A 17,553-nucleotide genomic window follows, 5' to 3' on the forward strand; every position below is an offset into this window, starting at 1 on the left:
CTCTTTTCTTCCTGAATCCCATCTGCGTATCGCTTAGCGTTTCTTTAAGCGTTGTGCATCACAAATATACTTCTACAGACCAGACAATCAACAAAGAGTACTACGTTAAAGTTTTGAAAAGATTGCGTGATGCAATCAAGAGAAAACGACCGCAACTTTGGGAAACCGGTGACTGGCTTTTTCATCACGACAATGCTCCAGGGACGCATCAAACCTTGTGCAGCAGTATTTACTGAAATATGGTGTTACGCAGCGCCGTCAGCCTCCATACAGTCCTGATATATTTCCCTGCGACTTTTGGCTGTTTCCTTGATTGAAATACCGCTTAAGGGACATCGATCCGACTAAAGCGATTCCAAAGTCTGACTTTCAAAAGTACTTTAATAAGTGGAAACATCGATATGAGCGTCTTATTCAATCAAATGGGGATTACATTGAAGGATGCCATCCCCCAGATGACAAAGGTTATATCAAGCGCTGAGAAATGGAGGTAGGTCGGATACTTTTAGGACAGACCTCGTATCTTTTATTTCTCTTAATTTCTGTGATCCTCTGACTTTTACAAGCCGGAGCATTTACAGAAAAATTTCTTATTTCCTGCTGTTTCATAAGATAACGAAGAAAATAAAAACATTATGTCTAACGATATCGTTTGAATTACAGAATCCATTGTTATGGGATGGCCAACAAAAGGATCACAGAAAGAAGTTACAATATCTTATCGAGTATGAATGAAAATATAGGGTTTTATTGGGAAAGTCATGTTGCAAGTGATTTTTATTTGCAAATACCGATTATGTGATCGTGGCCACTCCAAAAGTGACTACGACTATAAACTAAACTATCACGATACTACCAAAAGCATGGAGTCCAAATCTATTGCATGACTCGTTGGCAAATATAAAAAAATTCTATCGGCTTACAAAATCCAGCTTGGAATCTTTATTGTTGACTGTGACTCTTCAGCAATTCAGGCAGCGCACAATGCTGTAGATTACAAAATTATAAAACACGATCGTGTAAACTACACGGCTAATATAATTACTTCAATACTTCTCAAAAGTGTAAAAGAATACAAGGAATTGAATGCTGCGTCAATAAGATATCTAACTAAGTTCTTCACCTACTATGTTGCACAGAACAAAAGAAATGTCGTTGCTTTATCTGTCGCTACTAGAAATATAACATTTCACGGTTCTAATTTGCATGCTAATTATAGCGATTAATGCCAGTATTCAAAGAATCCAGAGTCTTACAAGCACTCAATGATTGTAAAACTAGAATAGATTTGAAGATCTTCAACTTTTTAATTTTTTGATTGAAATTTTTCACGGTATAGCAGATAAATCTGTTGGATTATTGAGAGGAGTATGAAGTAACGCTAATGAAAGTTACAATACGATGGTTGCTAGATAAATCTAAATTATCTAGTACATTGTTCTTTTACAATCTTCATGTTAAGTTAATAGTATTGAAAAAAAATGAAGGAGAACATTATATAATAGAGCTTTTACTTAGATTTCCATTAACTCCTTCTAAAAATACTTGAAGAATACTATATGAGCATGGATAATTCTAATATTAAATACAAAAAAATCCTCGCTCTAGAGTTCAAGAATATAGTTTAGACAGAAAAAGTAGAGCTTAAATCAAAGTATAAACTACTTGACGGGCTCACCTATAAATCTAAAACTTTTATAAATGACTATATTTACAGTAGCATCAAAGTAATTTCTCTAAATATATAAAATGGGCTTATTTTAGTATTCTTTGATTTTAAAACCGGTAGTTTGTCTAGTGACTAATATTCTCCAGATAACAGCACAACATCAACATTATGAATTGAGCGCGTACATAAAACCTGGTCAAGCAATCTGGAATCAATCTAGTCAAGTGCACGGACTAACATTTACTAACGGCAATTTGTTGCTTTATGGAAAAGTTGTGGATACCGGTTATTTACAAAAAGCACTTATAGGTTTGTATCAATTTTTATATAGCTTCAATAAACCGTATGTATTAAGGACACACAATTCAGAGATTAATGAAAACTATTAAAAAATATACTTAGATTGATATTTTCAGTCTCTCGTTCATGAATTTTTGGATACTCTATCAATAGTTAGAAATATTACTAAAGTCAAAACAGCAGGTTGCAACAAACTAAAAAATATTGCTGCTAAATGAAAAATGAAAGGTTGCAAAGCTCATGATGCTTTAAGCGACGCTGAGATTAAGTTATGGCAAAGTATGAAATTACTGATAAGGAGATAATAATAGCAGCTATAACATGGCAAGATGCAAAAGAAAAACAGACATTATCTAGAAAAAATACAGTTCAAATATGAAATTATATCAGTTGAAGAGCTGAACATCCACCCAGATGAGAAAAAAATGACTGCTTGTGATACCACGGTAGTTCTAATTATCGATGCATATATAGAACAGGGTTTTGATAGATTATCTCGCTTATTAGGTGCTGACGAAAACGAAAAAATTCTTGTGACTAATAATAAGAAAGCAAAAATTAAAATCTATGATTATTTAAAAACCGAATACTAATTTACTTGAATGTAGTTCGTAAATATGTATTATTTTTGTGACAAAAACTATAAAAATAATTTGGGACTGTTGAAATATGCCTAATTTTATTATGGCATTGAATAAAACTTTATATTATCAATATATGTATGAAAATAAAGTTGTTCGTACATGCTTACTACAATTGTTTTTTACACGAATAATTATATTGTTTTTTATTTATCAAAAATATGATTTTTAAAAAAAACAACTAATTTTAATCATTAGTTAGTAAGAATTTTTAAACAGATAAAACGCATACATTTCAAATTTCGTACACATAACCTACGAATGCGACAATGCGATATGTGTAACCTAAAACACGAAACACAGTCTTTTGTTAATTTTATCGTATTTATTATTATATTGTTAAAGCCCACCTTCGTATGTTAATAAAGTTGATAAGTATTCCTAGACATTTTAATTTTTTATTATTTTAATATGATTATCTGTTCGTCAGTAAAAAGATATCACCGATGTTGTACGGACAACTCCGAGATTTTGCATAAGGCCACGTGTACAATTTGCTTGTGGCAACGTAAAATAAAAGTCGGAAAATCTCTTATAGAAACAGGGTTTTTATAGAAGATTTTTTATTCGTTAATTCTTGTAGATGCTTAACTCCCTTAAAATAAAAATCTTTGTATAATTACATCTTATGTATTTTTTCGAGATGAATCCGACGACATAAAAGTTTACATATGTTTTTAAATCATCTCGTATATAGATATATTTCTGTGTGTATAAAGTAGAACTTGTTTGATAAATTTTTGTTATGAACACATTAAAAAATATGTTTAAAAAAATCTAAATTGAATTGTGGTAATTACCTTGCTCTCTAGAAGGTACAAAGAATTTAGAACTGGAATTAGTTTGCCGCATAGGTTGAGGCCTGCCAGGAAATTGAGTATGACGTTCATGGTTGACACTAAACTTGGCTTCTCCATGAGTATCAGTTTTAGAGGCACTGACAATGAAATTGGCATTTTGTGAATAATGAGGATGTACAACTAATTTTTGTAAAGCTACAGTTTTCTTTTCTTCAGAAATAACTTCCTGTTGATTAGCTTTCTTGCTGAGTGGTGGTGGTAACATACCCGTAGTCGATGATCTGTGGTAATTAATAACACTTAGAGCGGCTGATTGGCTAACTTTTTTAGATATTTTTACATCAGAAACTACACAAAACTCATCATCCCCTGAGTCCCAAGCATCATCAACACTTTCTTGAAAATCTTGAAAAGATGTAGGACCACCAATACTTCCTGATCCTCCAACTGAATTCGTAAAAGTATTACTTTTTTCTTGTTTCGATTCTTGTTTTAAACTTGGTCTACAAGCAAAGCCATTTCGACATTGGAAAAAAAGTGAATTCAAAATAATATCAAAGTAGTTTTACCTGCCAGGGACTGCTCTAGAATTTTTCTTCCAAAATGAATGATGACTTTGAACTTGATGACGACTATTTTCCATATTAATATAGTATACCTTTACACATCTGCCATTAAAATCTATAGACAATTTAAATCAAACAACATGGAAAGACCTGTTGTTGAAGTTGAATATTCTACAATTTTCTACAAATCTAAAAATAAACAAAAATTAGAGTGATGTATATTACATAAAAATTATAAGCCAACATGAAAATTGTACACAAATATAAAACAGTTATTTATATTTGAACAAAATAAGATTAGAAATATACTATTGAAAATAAAGGAAAAATAATGATACAAGAAAAATTGAATATACTACAAAAATATATATAATAATATACATATACAATATAAAAATAAAATCAATTTTTTATCAGATTAGTATGACAATAAATTTGTTTGGTTCAAAATATATAAATAGGCAAGAATGATGTATTTTATTTTTATTAATATAATAATACTTCTTCTACATATTATGCAATTCTGATTAGGATACTTGAATGATATAAATATTGAAAATATAATATATACTATTCAATTTTATTGGTGAATTGTTCAGTAAACAATTTTTTATGGTGAGATAAAAATGATACAATGTTCAGAATATAAAAATACCATAAAATTTTATTTCTTGTTTAAAAACATTTTTCTTGTAAATAGTAAACATGAGTGAATTTGCACCAACTAATAAATTACTATCTAGCTATTTTGTATTTCACAATCCAATTGTCATGATAATCTAATAAATAATTGTCACTGAATGTAGATGATATTTTTCTATTACAGAAATCAATTTCTATTGAAGAAGTGTTAATAGACATTTTTTTTATAACTATCTTGCCTGTGTAAATTTCAAATATACAGATAGAAATAGATTGATATTGCGATATAACAGAAATATAAGGTTAGATTGGTGAATACACTGACTATAAATGTATGACATGAAAAGTTTAATTTTAAAAATCGAGTAGTATTATTTGGTTATTTAGCTTGTTTTGATATTTCGTGTTTATTGAATCATTTTATTTTTTTTAGTTAAATGTATGAAATAAAAACCACAACTGTCGAGTCATACTCTGTGCAATGTCAATACACAACATCTACTGGCTGATAGCATACCCGTGCTACTATACAGATAAGAAAATATAATAACGTGAAATAGTATCACAATCTAACAATTAGAGAGGCTTAAAATGAATGATCAAAAGAAATAGAATACTCACAAAAGCACAAAAAAACCATTAATACATGTTACTGTTTTTGATAATATAAATGCTTTTGTATAAACAGCATAACCTGGTAAATTTGCAAAAAGCTAAGAAGTCACAGTGATCAAGCAGGATGAGATAGTAAATTATGCAGGTAATAGTAAATTATGATAGTAAATTAGTTACCACTGTCAATACAAATATATATTAAGATAATGTAAAATGTTCATTTGATTAATTAATGCTTGATGAGCTCTAATCAGTTTGATTTTCGCTTCTTGCATTGTGCAATCGTAGAATTCAAATTATGAGTACAGTTACGCCAACCGATTAGACTGTAACACTAATTTATTATATTATAGTTGTTGCTGTTATTTGTTACAGGTAGTTCGGCCGTTCACAAATTGTCCGTTAACCACCGCTGGTCTCCGAAAGGTGCAATAAATTTTGTAATATTATATATTTTGCAAGCGCTCGTAATGTTAATTTCAATCACGCATTGCTTTAGTTTCCCTTGCTACCCCCCCCCCCCCCCCCGCACCAAAATCTAGCTCAAAAATTGCCGAATAAGAATCTGCCTAAGCTGGAGCAACAACGTGAGTATACTCTAGCGTTTGCTTGTGTGACGTCAATATACGTGAATCACATGGGTGGATATATGTCTATATATGTACACGTATTTTGTACTATCAAACTTTTTTGTATCTACTGTTGTAAAGTTACTTAGTCGATAGTGTACTTGTCATTCAGAATCATCGATTTTGTATCCTCCGTCAAATCCGTTATCAATATCGTAGAACACGATAATGCCTCCGCTGTATTATCCGTTCCGCATACCGACTCTGTAAACCGGCTATAATCCATATATGAATCAGGATTTGACCCAATAACTTTCGATGAATCAGTGTCATAATTTAAGTCAAGTTAGTTAGGGAAGGATTCGGCAGCGTGGGTATAAAAGAAGCCTTTCGCCGATCGCTCTCACTTGTTCACTCACTGCGCTTGATGATCTTCGATTCCTGTCTCGTTTTTGCATTCCGACAAATCTGAGCTTTCGTCAGTTTAAATATTAAAATATTATTTTGTTACTTGATTAGAAACCTGAGATAACCTAAGTATAAACTATATTGGTATCTTTAACTTTACTCTAACTCATTTAAACGTAAGATTAACCTCGAAATGACTTTGGGGGTGGGGTGGGGGTCATTAGGACTTCACATATATTACATGATTTGAACGTAAAATTTCCCGCTCTATCCGAATTCAGAATAAAAAATAGGGTTTCCATTTAAAAAAACAAAGTTGACCTTCAAATAACCTTAAAACTCAATTTCAAGGTCAAGTTGGAGGTCACTATCGGGTGTCCCCCTCCAAACTCTAAAACTTTTATCCAAACTATTTTTCGCTATCATGCTTCCGGAACAAAATAATTGGCCACCTCGATTAAAATGGTTCACCCTGTGTATACGGTAATTCAAGATTAATCAATTGCATTTTATGTGGTCCAAACTTCAAAAAAATTTTGTTATATGTGTGTGTGTGTGTGTGTTAACAATATATTGCAACGGTAGTCGATTCGATTAATCGATCCGTTCGCGATTCTTTTACTCGCGTGTTAATTCGAAAGACTAAGAGAGAGTGAAAGGACTTTATATGACTAAGGGCGCGCTAGAGTTTCAAAATAGGCAGTTAAGCCTCAGCTGCTTTCGCGAAAGTACCACCGAAGGTTTTGCACTGTGTTTCGCCGTTAAAAAATGAAAGTTTCCTGGGACTATTTTGATACGTGCGTGCGTGAGTTACGAGGAAGCAGTAGCAGCAGCATTTTAGCAGCGGCAACAGCATCACAGTAGAAGCAAGTAGCAGCAGATTCGAGAGCGAGGCATCATAGCTGATTGATCCGAGGAGCATATTTCATGTTCGCTTCAACAATTACGGCTGATCACCGTAATTGCACCGTAGGGTAGGTGCATCTCCCTTTATTGTTGCGCGACAAAATACTTTCGAAAGTATTTTGTCAATGGCGATCGTAAATTTTTGTATTCGCGCCGAGCGTTCGATTTCGCGGCAATTTTCGAATTCTCTCTCTCTCTCTCTCTCTCTCTCTCTCCCTCTCTCTCTCCCTCTCTCTCTCTCTCCTTCTCACTAAATATTAATAATTAATTGTGAATCCTATTCGCGTGCGTTAGTCTTTCGGCCAATAAAACTGTAGTTTTTTATTGCTTAAAATTTTTTTAATTTTATTCGCCGTTTACGTCATTTCGTTTCCTATTAGCTTAATCGATCTATAAAGGCTTAGGTCTTAATCCGATTTCATCTAGGGAATTAGGCGAATTAGGCATTAAGTCAGTTATACTGAAGATAGATCGAGTGTCATAAGTCAAGTGACTTAAGGTGAGTTCGACTCGGTTAGAAAGAAGACACTGAAACGAAATTATCAAACGTAAAGGCAAATACACGTATAACTATACGTGTTTAACGGAACGGCAGTTAGCTCTGCATCGTGGGAGTTTGTCCTTATATAAATTTCTCATTTTTGCTAGATAACCACCCCGTTACAGTATATATATGTGTATATATATCGTATTATGTCAACATATTTCAGTTGGACAGTAATACAATTTTGTTAACATCGTATAATTTTTTTAAATATCAATATTGTGTGATAACGGCAATCGAAATTCACAATGTTATGCAAAGTTTATTAAAAACAGTCCATTTAACTGATATAGTGGAAAATATACCAAAATTTAATGACGCAGAAAAACAGCTACACGATTATATCGACGATGTATTGAAAAAAAGTATTGAACGTAATTATTCAAGCGTTGAGTATGAAACAAGTGACAATTTATGTATCCTAGATGATTTTGATATCAATCTAGATGTGATTGATGGTGGTTTTGAGGAAATATATGCTGAAGACTATGCTGAGGTGCCTAATTGTAACTATTATAACTAATACAACAGTCGATGCTGGATACAAAAGAAAAGCTGTTGAATACTAAGAAAGTGGAAAAGAAAGAAGCTGTCTTTAAGTTCCGTTCAAAGTAAGTATAAATTAATCAGAACATCAGTTGAGAATATGGAAACAGCAAATTTCTTCAGGCGGAACTAAAAGAGATAATTTGCTTAAAATTTCAGAGTATACCCCCAAAAAATTAAAAATGCTTTAAACCGGAAGTTAACAGTTCATGATTTAGATCTTAAAAGATGGGCTTTAGAAAAGAAGCATGAATTGAATGTGCCTTGCTTTAAAGCATCACCAAAGTGGATATTGTTATTTAAAAGAAAACAAAATTTTATCACGTAAAATAAAGAAACATGTAACAAAGGTATCTATTGATAATGAGCCTAATTTACAGCTAAATTATCAAAATTTTGTTAATGAAGTGAAATCTGAACTATCTAAAAAAAGAGCAAGTAATGTATATAATTTTGATCAAAGTAGGTTTAATTTAGAAATGCATAGTGACAGGACATTCAATGAGAAAGGGATAAAGACAGTTGAAACGGTTGTACAATCAATATCATCTACTACACATAGTTATACAATACAACCGACGATATCTGAAGAAGGTATGTTACTCTCGCCTCTTTTTATGGTTTTGAAAGAACCAAGGGGCGAATTTGGGCCTACTGTTTAGGGAAACTGTTGATTGAATTACTTCAAACATGGTTAGGAGATGTCTTTTTTCCTAATTGTGGAAAACCTGCAGTTGTGTTACTGGACTCATGGAGTGGGCAATGTGAACGCACTGTACGAGAAGTTATACCTCGAGGCAACAATTTTTGATTGATGATAATCCCTAAGGGTATCACAGGCAAAATTCAGTCATTGGATGTTTTTGGTTTTAGAATTTGGAAATACTTTGTGCGGAAAATATCTGATGCTGTAATTTTATTCGGATCGGACATAAATTTACATCAAAGAAATAATATTATAAAATTACAATCTATTACATATAATCAATTATCTTCACTTAGATTCCAAAACGCATTCAAATATTCTTGGTGCAAAAGTGGATTTTTGGATGAAAAACCTCCTAAATTCGATAATCCTGCAGAATATTGCTTTGCAATTGAAGAAGATCCTATCTGCAAGATTTGTGAAAATATAGCAATTATGAAATGTGCATGGTGCAAGACACTACTACTATATGCCTGCGACATTTGTTTAGAGAGTATCATTATTGCTCATAATATCAACAGTAACAAGAAGACGGATCTTAAATACAATATAATCATTAACTTTAAAAATTTGATTGAATTTTAAGAAGAATATGATGATGCCATCAAACGTATTAATATTGTATTAATAAAATAAATAAACATATATCATTTATCCTGAATCAACTTGTGTAGGGGTAAATTTTTCTGCGGGTTATTCTGTCTACGAAAATATTTGTCAAGCGGTTGACCGACCTGGGGCTAAGCCCGTCCGATAACCATTCCTTAGGTAAAGCCTTCTGGAGGTGAAACTGTTTTGTGGATGAACTGGGGGGGGTATGTATATGAAGGTTAACTTGACGAGTGGAGGTATTTATGGGATATAAGAGTGGGGTTGATAAGAGGGGGAGGTTGATCAGGGGGTATGCGAGTGGGCTTGATCAGGGTGTATGCGACTGAGGTTAATCAGGAGGTGAGGTTGATCAGAAGGTATGTTGGGATTAATTAGGGGATATGAAATTGGGCTTGATGAGGGAATGAGGTTAATCAGGGGTTATGCGAGTGCGGTTGATCAGGGTTGATCAAGAGGTATGCGAGTGAGGTTAATCAGGGGGTGAGTTTGATCAGAGAATGAGGTTGATCACGGGGTATGCGAGTGGGTTTGATCAGGGACTGAGGTTGATCAGGTGGTATGCGAGTGGAGCTAATCAGGAGGTTAATCAGAAAGTTTATTAAGAGATATGCATATGGAGTTAATTATTGAGTGTTTAAGAGATATACCGGAAGGCTTTAGGTTTATTCGTATTATTTTTAACAAGATAGATCGTTTTTTTAATTTTCTGATGATCCGTTTTTTAATTCGGACGGTAAAAATACATACTCTAAATACAGTTTGACCCCTGTACAACGTAGGGCTGGCAACCCCCAGTGACAAAACCTGTATGGTTATGTTTCTCTTTTATATAGATTTTTTGAAATTTTTTTTGTCGAAAAATAGTCATAAATACCGAATATATTGCTGTAACAAGGTTTAAGGGATGGCTTTTGAGGGTGGTTTCCAGACCCCGAATTCCCTTTCTAGCACAACAACAGTATAATTCTCTTATCAATTTTTAAGCGTCATAGCAAATGAAAAATCAGCAAAATTGGTGATTGGCAACTATTCTTTTTTTTTTTTTATTTAACTTTGCTCTATTTATGCTCCATCAGTGCTAAAGAGCGACGGAGGCTTGCAATGTGTTTGAGAATAAAGCACATGAAAATTTTTTCACTGGTGCTTGTATCAATCAGCAGGGACTGGGAATCGAACCCGGGCCTACCTTATAGCAATAGTAGGGTAGGATTGAATAACGAAAAAATTTCGAAGCTGGTCAATATTATTTTATTATTTTTTAGATGAAAATTTATTTTTTAATTTTTATGGTAATTTCGTGATTTTTTACGTGAAAATCCAATAAAAAAGGTTGTTCTTTCCCTTTACATCGCAGGGGTTGCAATCCCCAGTGACAAAACCTAGATAGTTATATTCACTTTTTTATAACGAATTTTTCAAATTTGTTGTTGTCGAAAAATATTGATATAAACAGAAAATATTACTGTAATAGTTTTTGAGGGTGGCCTTGAGCCCTTACATTTATTTTCCTACAGACTAACAGTATCATTGTCTAGCCCACTTTTAAACATCACAGCATATGGAAAATCAGCAACATTGGCGATCAGCATCTATTTATATAGTATTAATAGGATTTAGGGGTAGTTCAACCTCGAAATACATAAAAATGAACAAACACGGAAACACATCAATTTTATTTTATCATTTCCTAGATGAAAATTCATTACAACTAAAGTTACTGCTGTTTAACTGTTTTTAGGGATGACTTTTGAGAATGGTTTTCACCCCCTAGACAGCTTTTTCCGCCGATACAAAAAGATACGTGTTTCTTATTTTTTTATAAAGTATAACATACGAGTATCTCAATTGCGACAAAATTAAAGGCGAACGCTTGGGAATGTTCCCTTGTTAGTCCTAAAACACTATCTATCCGCTTTGAATTTCACGCCTAAATCTTAATTGGCGTAGACGTAACACTTGAACTCGAAGAGACATTGCTCCGAAGCTAGATAAGAAAGAAGTTGTTTGGCAAGACATCCAATCAGTGTTCAACAATCTAATTCGCACTGGACATCATCTCTTTCATGAATGCAGCACGTCTTGTGTTCGAGACACAAATCAAGCTAGTTCTCAATAGGTACGGTTCTATGAAGGTAAACACTGAGCTAACAGCGGAGTTTATTATTTAGAAAAGTGGCGAAGAAAGCACTGCAGTGAAATATTTTAGCACGAAAAGTGCTGCAATATATCAGACCAACGATTTATCTCATTGGTTTGAATATAACATGAGGCAAGTCATCGTGAAAGAGATGAAAGAGTTTCAAGAAAGAGATTCTGGCTGATCTAAAAGCCATCTTAACACTCACAGTCAATATTAACAAGCTAAATCCTCTCAAGGGAAGCTTTTTTATCGCACTTCCATCCTTTATTTCTGATAAGAGAGCCTGTATCAACGTGCGAAACAAAGCTAATTAGTGCTTCAAGTGGGCCATTCTCTCAGTATTGTATCCAAAAGATATAAATCCACATCGAGTTTATAACTATCGTTATATACATGTCGCAAAATTACTACAGTACTTAACTCCAATCAGAGATATCTCGATGAAAAAAACATAACTCTAATTAAAAAAATGGTCTTTAATAGGTAAGACTGCTGTATTATGATGACTCTACTATTTTTGGAAAAAATAATTATTTACAGTGTAAACCTCAATCATAGTAAAATATCGTAATTTTTAAATTTTAATATAGGTTAGGATATTTCAAAAACCTTACGGGATGTATGTATTCTAAAGCCAGATTCGGATTCAGCGCTTTCAAAATTTATGAAAACATACAATTGCATTTCTGGGTTTTTCCAATTTGAAACTTCGTCAGTTTGCGTAATCATTATACGTGTAACAAAATTTGTTTAAAAATAAAATTTACTATACGATGCCTGTGTAAAGTGCGTAAATGTGTGTACATCAATTTTTCTAAGTTGAATTAAGAATTATAAATAATAAAAAACTGAAAATTATAAAAGTCGTCGCTACTTTTCGGTAAAAAGAAATTCCAAAAACAAATTTCCATAATTTTATTTAAAATCAATCTCTCGTTGCCCTGTTCCGCATGGTAACTTCATCGTTTAAAAAACTGACATACGAATGAAGATCCGCAAAGAGTCAAAGATGCCAGGCTGCTCGGAGAGAGTAGTGGATGTGGCGAAGGTGCGCATTTTGAAAAGAATAAACGAAACGGGGGCATGAGGACAGACGAACGCAGTGCGACCTAATAAATTAGACGGATGGTGGGAGGCATTCGTCGAAATAAGACGGACGAGCGGAAGGCAAGGTGTAAAAAGACGGACGAGTGGAGGGCAAGGTGTAATAAGACGGACGAGCGGAGGGCAGAGTATAAAAAGAGGGACGAGCGGAGGGCTGGGTGAAATAAGACGGACGAGCGGAGTGCTGTGTCTAAAAGGGCAGACGAACAGAGGGCTACGTCGAAAAGGGCAGACGAGCTGGGGGCTGGGCGGAATAGGGCGGACGAGCGGAAATCAAGGTGAAATGAGACGGACGAGCTGGGCGCTACGTCGAAATGTAACGGACGAGCTGGGGGCTACGTCGAAATGTGACGGACCAGCTGAGGACGGGTCGTAATAGAACGGACGAGCGGAGAGATGCGTCATGAAGGGCAGCACGGTGGGTCTGAGCGACATTTAAATAAAAGTGAAAGCAGGTTCCAATTTTTTTGCATATTTCGGTAAAAATACTAATAATTAGAAGATCCCAGAAAGAATTAAAAAAAATCCCTGAGCCCTTTTTGAAAAAATCGATTTTTAAAAATTTTTATTAAACAAAAAAAATAATTTTGGTTGTGGTTGATGGTATTAATAAATAAATCAATATTTTTTCGATATTTCCACAGATGCATATTTAATAATAAAAAATTCAACACCAGCATTTTGAAAATTAATTTTTTTTATTTATTGACTGTTTTTACTAATTTTTATCTCTCTATTCTCCCAGACACAATCATATTAATGGAGAAACACATGTTATTATTATTATTATTATTATTATTATTATTATTATTAACCAGAGTATAGTACAAAATATTACAACAAGTAGTAATAATTATACAATTATACATTACAAATTTGTAACCCGGCAGAGGATAAACCTGTTCGCCGGTCTGGTATTATAAAACTACTAACACTTAAAAAAATTAAAAGGAAAAAAAAAATTTAAAACTAAGAGTCATTTTGTATAATAGTTTATAATATTTCACAAATGAAGTATGGCTTAATATTGGTAGCAAGAATGCTTCCTATAAAAGCTTACTTCACTAATATCTTCAATTTTGTTCTTCTATCTCCAATATCTGATTAACATTTGTCTGGCCGTTACAATTGTCGTCATTGATGCTTTCATTTTTCTTGCATATGATATTCTTTCATATGTATCTAGTCTAGCTGGACAAGTAAGTCCTATAGCACACGTGACTATAATGAGGGAACATTTCAGTATGTTGTTTATGTGAATCGCATTTACATGTTGCTGTGAATACTATGTCATCTAAGACTATCAAATCTTTATATTTAGGTTGTTGTTCCAGTGAGTGCAATGAATTAGTGAAAGTTTGATATCCTCTGATACCTCTATAAAAGTATAATAATACTTTATTGTTTCCGAGATAATTGATGTCTCCATAGGTTATTCGAATATTATTTGTTTGTAGAATCGGTTTTCCTGATGTATTTTTTGGTTTACTTGTTTCTATTTGCATACTATTGTTGTCTGCAATGTCATCTATTTGTTTAAATACTGTTTCTATGGGTTTATATCTTACTTTATCTATATTTGGTTCTTTGTGATCTTCTTTGCTTTCTTCTTTTATGAAATGTATATGTTTTTTACCAATTAATTGTTTGTATGTGCAGTATTCACATTTATTAATGAAATTTATGTTGGTTGTATCTGTTTTTGTTAGAATGTAAGTTTCGTTTCTTTTTCCCTCTTTGAATCCGTTTTTTGTTTTGGTATTAATCAATCACATTTGCAATTGTTTCAATTATTTTTCTGTAGTTATCTGATACTTTCATTTTTTTCATGTTATATTCAGACATTCGACGATGAGAACGATTTTGATGAAGTGTACAAGTGCCTTGTGAACACAAATATGTCCTTACATCCAAGAGAAACTTATCCTTATCCTCATCCACATGGACTTCCAATGCTGAATTTAGACTATCAAAGTTCCCTTGTTGCTTTAGTTTGTAATAGATTTGTTGTAAATTGTTGCAGTGTATTTTGTGGTTCATTGTATTCCTGTATCTAGTATCTAGTATGAATGGCCTTTGATCCATTTTTTTATTTTGTCCTTTATTGTTTTTATATTGCTATTTAAAGTTTTGAGGTGAGAAGGTAGTTGATTGAAGGTGGCTAAAGCTCTTGTATAGCTATCTTTAATGCTGATTGTTAATTTTCTTTTAAGGGGCTGTATAGTTTTTTTCCTTGTTACGGAATTTTTCTTTAGGAACATATCTTGCAGGTTGACATAGTGATACACTAGAGATTCCATGGTGAATGTTTGATCTATGTTTAGTGGATTTTTTTCATTTATAAACTTGTTTTTATTTATTATTTGTAATAGTCGCGTTTGTAGAGTTTGTATATATTTGAGTCTTCCAATGTATGCTCCACCCCATGCTATAATACCATAGGTTGTTATGCTATGGAAAAGTGCATAGTAAATCATACGTAGATTATCTGTGCTCATTATCCTAGATAATTTGTGGAAAATATAAGTTAGATATTTTAGTCTATTGTATAGCATGTTTGTATGCAGGTCCCATCTAATATGGCTATCGAAATGCACTCCAAGGTACTTAGTGTTATCAACTTTTCGAATGGGTGCACCCTTTATATTTATATGTAGATATGTTGAGTTGCTATTGCAGTTATTTCCAAAAGCCATATGAACTGTTTTGTCAATGTTTAGTGACAGTTTATTCAATGCTAGCCAAATGGATATTTTGTTTAAGTAGAAATTCATATTTCTTTCGACTTCATGCCATGTTTCGCCTTTCACGATAATTACCGTGTCATCAGCAAAAGCCGACACACTATCATTTGGTAGCAATTGTAACATATCATTTATATAGATTATGAAAAATAAAGGTCCCAATATTGTACCTTGTGGTACGCCAATGTTGACTTTTTGATATTGACTATATTCACCATTGATTTTAACTCTTTGTTTCCTATTACTTAGATAGCTTTTGATAAGTTCATACGCACTTCCTCTAATTCCATATCTGTAAAGTTTTTTGAGTAGAATTTTGTGGTCCACAGTGTCAAAAGCTTTCGCTAGATCCAAGAAAGTAGCTGCTATTGATTTACTTTTGTCTAGTTGATTGTATATTGAGTTAGTTAGGTAGTATAGGGCATTTTTGGTGCTAAGACCTTTTCTAAAACCAAATTGTTTATTAGAAAATAAATTATGTTTGTTGAAAAAACTTGTAATCCTGATTTGTATTAATTTTTCAAAAATTTTGGCAATATTTGATATTAAAGATATAGGTCTATAATTTGTTGGTAGATACTTCTCTTTAGTTTTATGGATAGGAATAATTTCAGCACTTTTTAATTCATCAGGCCATATTTCTTTTTGTAAGCATAAATTAAAGATATAGGTCAACGGATCACTTATGTGATTTATTATCATCTTTAGTACCTGAGTGTTGATGCCGTCAGATCCTCCATTTTTGTTGCCCATTTTTCTTATTGTTTGTTGAACTTCTATTCTATTTGTTAAATGTAGAAAAATACTGTTGTTGTTCATAGATGGTAGAGTAATGTTACTATTTATTGGTTGTCTAATATTATCACATATCTGTTTGCCTACTATACTGAAAAATGTATTCATTTGTTCTGCAATGTCGTTTGAGTTTGTAATTTTATTATTACCTATTAATAGATGATTTATGTTATTGTTTTTTTTGGTTTTCTTCCCAATTTTGTTGTTGATTATTTTCCATAATTTTCGTGGATTGTGTTGATTTGTTTTGATTTGATTTTTTTCATATTTTTCTTTAGCTAGATCTATGGTCTTTTTTAAAGTTTCTACATAGTTTTTATATTTTTGTCTAAATTCTCCAATTTCTCGAGAAACTTTCCACAAATTTTTTTCAGTTTAGCCTTCTTTTTCTGACAAGCCAAACAAATTTTCGAACGATTCTCAGAGTGCGTTAGTGCACGTCGCTTCATGTTGCTAATTGAATTATTTTGAAGAAACACAGAACGTTAACTACAACAAAATTCTTATTGTATTTCTTATCACGAGAACACTATTACTGGCAGATTTCATTGTTGATCGGTCAATCAAGCTGGGACAACTGTGAAAACTTTTGAGCACGCTATTCTAGCTACTACTTCCTTAGATACAGGTGCGCGCTGTAAACACACATGTTTACAATACTGCTGTGTCCTTATCGTATGTATACTATTAATAAACACTGATATTTATATATACATGTGTTTCTTCATTAATATGATTGTGTATGGGAGAATAGAGAGATAAAAATTAGTAAAAACAGTCAATAAATAAAAAAAAATTAATTTTCAAAATGCTGGTGTTGAATTTTTTATTATTAAATGTGCATCTGTGGAAATATCGAAAAAATATTGATTTATTTATTAATACCATCAACCACAACCAAAATTATTTTTTTTGTTTGATAAAAATTTTTAAAAATCGATTTTTTCAAAAAGGGCTCAGGGATTTTTTTTAATTCTTTCTGGGATCTTCTAATTATTAGTATTTTTACCGAAATATGCAAAAAAATTGGAACCTGCTTTCACTTTTATTTAAATGTCGCTCAGACCCACCGTGGCAGACGAGCAGAGGGCTGCGTCGAATTTAGACAGACGGTGGGAGAGATCCGTCGAAATAAGACGGACGGTGGTAGGGATTCCTCGAAATTAGACGGACGGTGAAAGGGAGACGTCCAAATAAGACGGATGATCAGAGGGCAGCGTTATGAAAGGCAGACGAGCAGAGGGCT

The 17,553-nt window shown here is 32.8% G+C and overlaps 1 protein-coding gene across 9 annotated transcripts in view; it reads right to left on the reverse strand.

Annotated features, from left to right (window-relative positions):
• LOC131663027 (TBC1 domain family member 22B) overlaps window positions 1-5,724 on the reverse strand; it is a 224,426-nt gene extending 218,702 nt beyond the window's left edge. Inside the window, exons 1-3 of one of the 9 annotated variants that reach the window (XM_058933515.1) lie at window positions 5,552-5,724; window positions 3,980-4,165; window positions 3,411-3,913 (exon numbers count right to left, since the gene is read on the reverse strand). In XM_058933515.1, the coding sequence (XP_058789498.1) occupies window positions 3,411-3,913; window positions 3,980-4,053 (577 nt within the window). In that variant the 5' untranslated portion in view covers window positions 4,054-4,165; window positions 5,552-5,724. Of the gene's footprint in view, window positions 1-3,410; window positions 3,914-3,979; window positions 4,166-4,631; window positions 5,140-5,239 lie in introns of those variants that run through there. The other 8 variants (XM_058933241.1, XM_058933335.1, XM_058933657.1 and 5 more) reach the window with 8 other exon arrangements.
• Window positions 5,725-17,553: the final 11,829 nt, after the last annotated feature.

This window comes from Phymastichus coffea, unplaced genomic scaffold (genome assembly GCF_024137745.1).
Source record: "Phymastichus coffea isolate CEN01 unplaced genomic scaffold, Cenicafe_Pcof_1.1 PCOF00001, whole genome shotgun sequence".
Classification (NCBI taxonomy): domain Eukaryota; kingdom Metazoa; phylum Arthropoda; class Insecta; order Hymenoptera; family Eulophidae; genus Phymastichus; species Phymastichus coffea.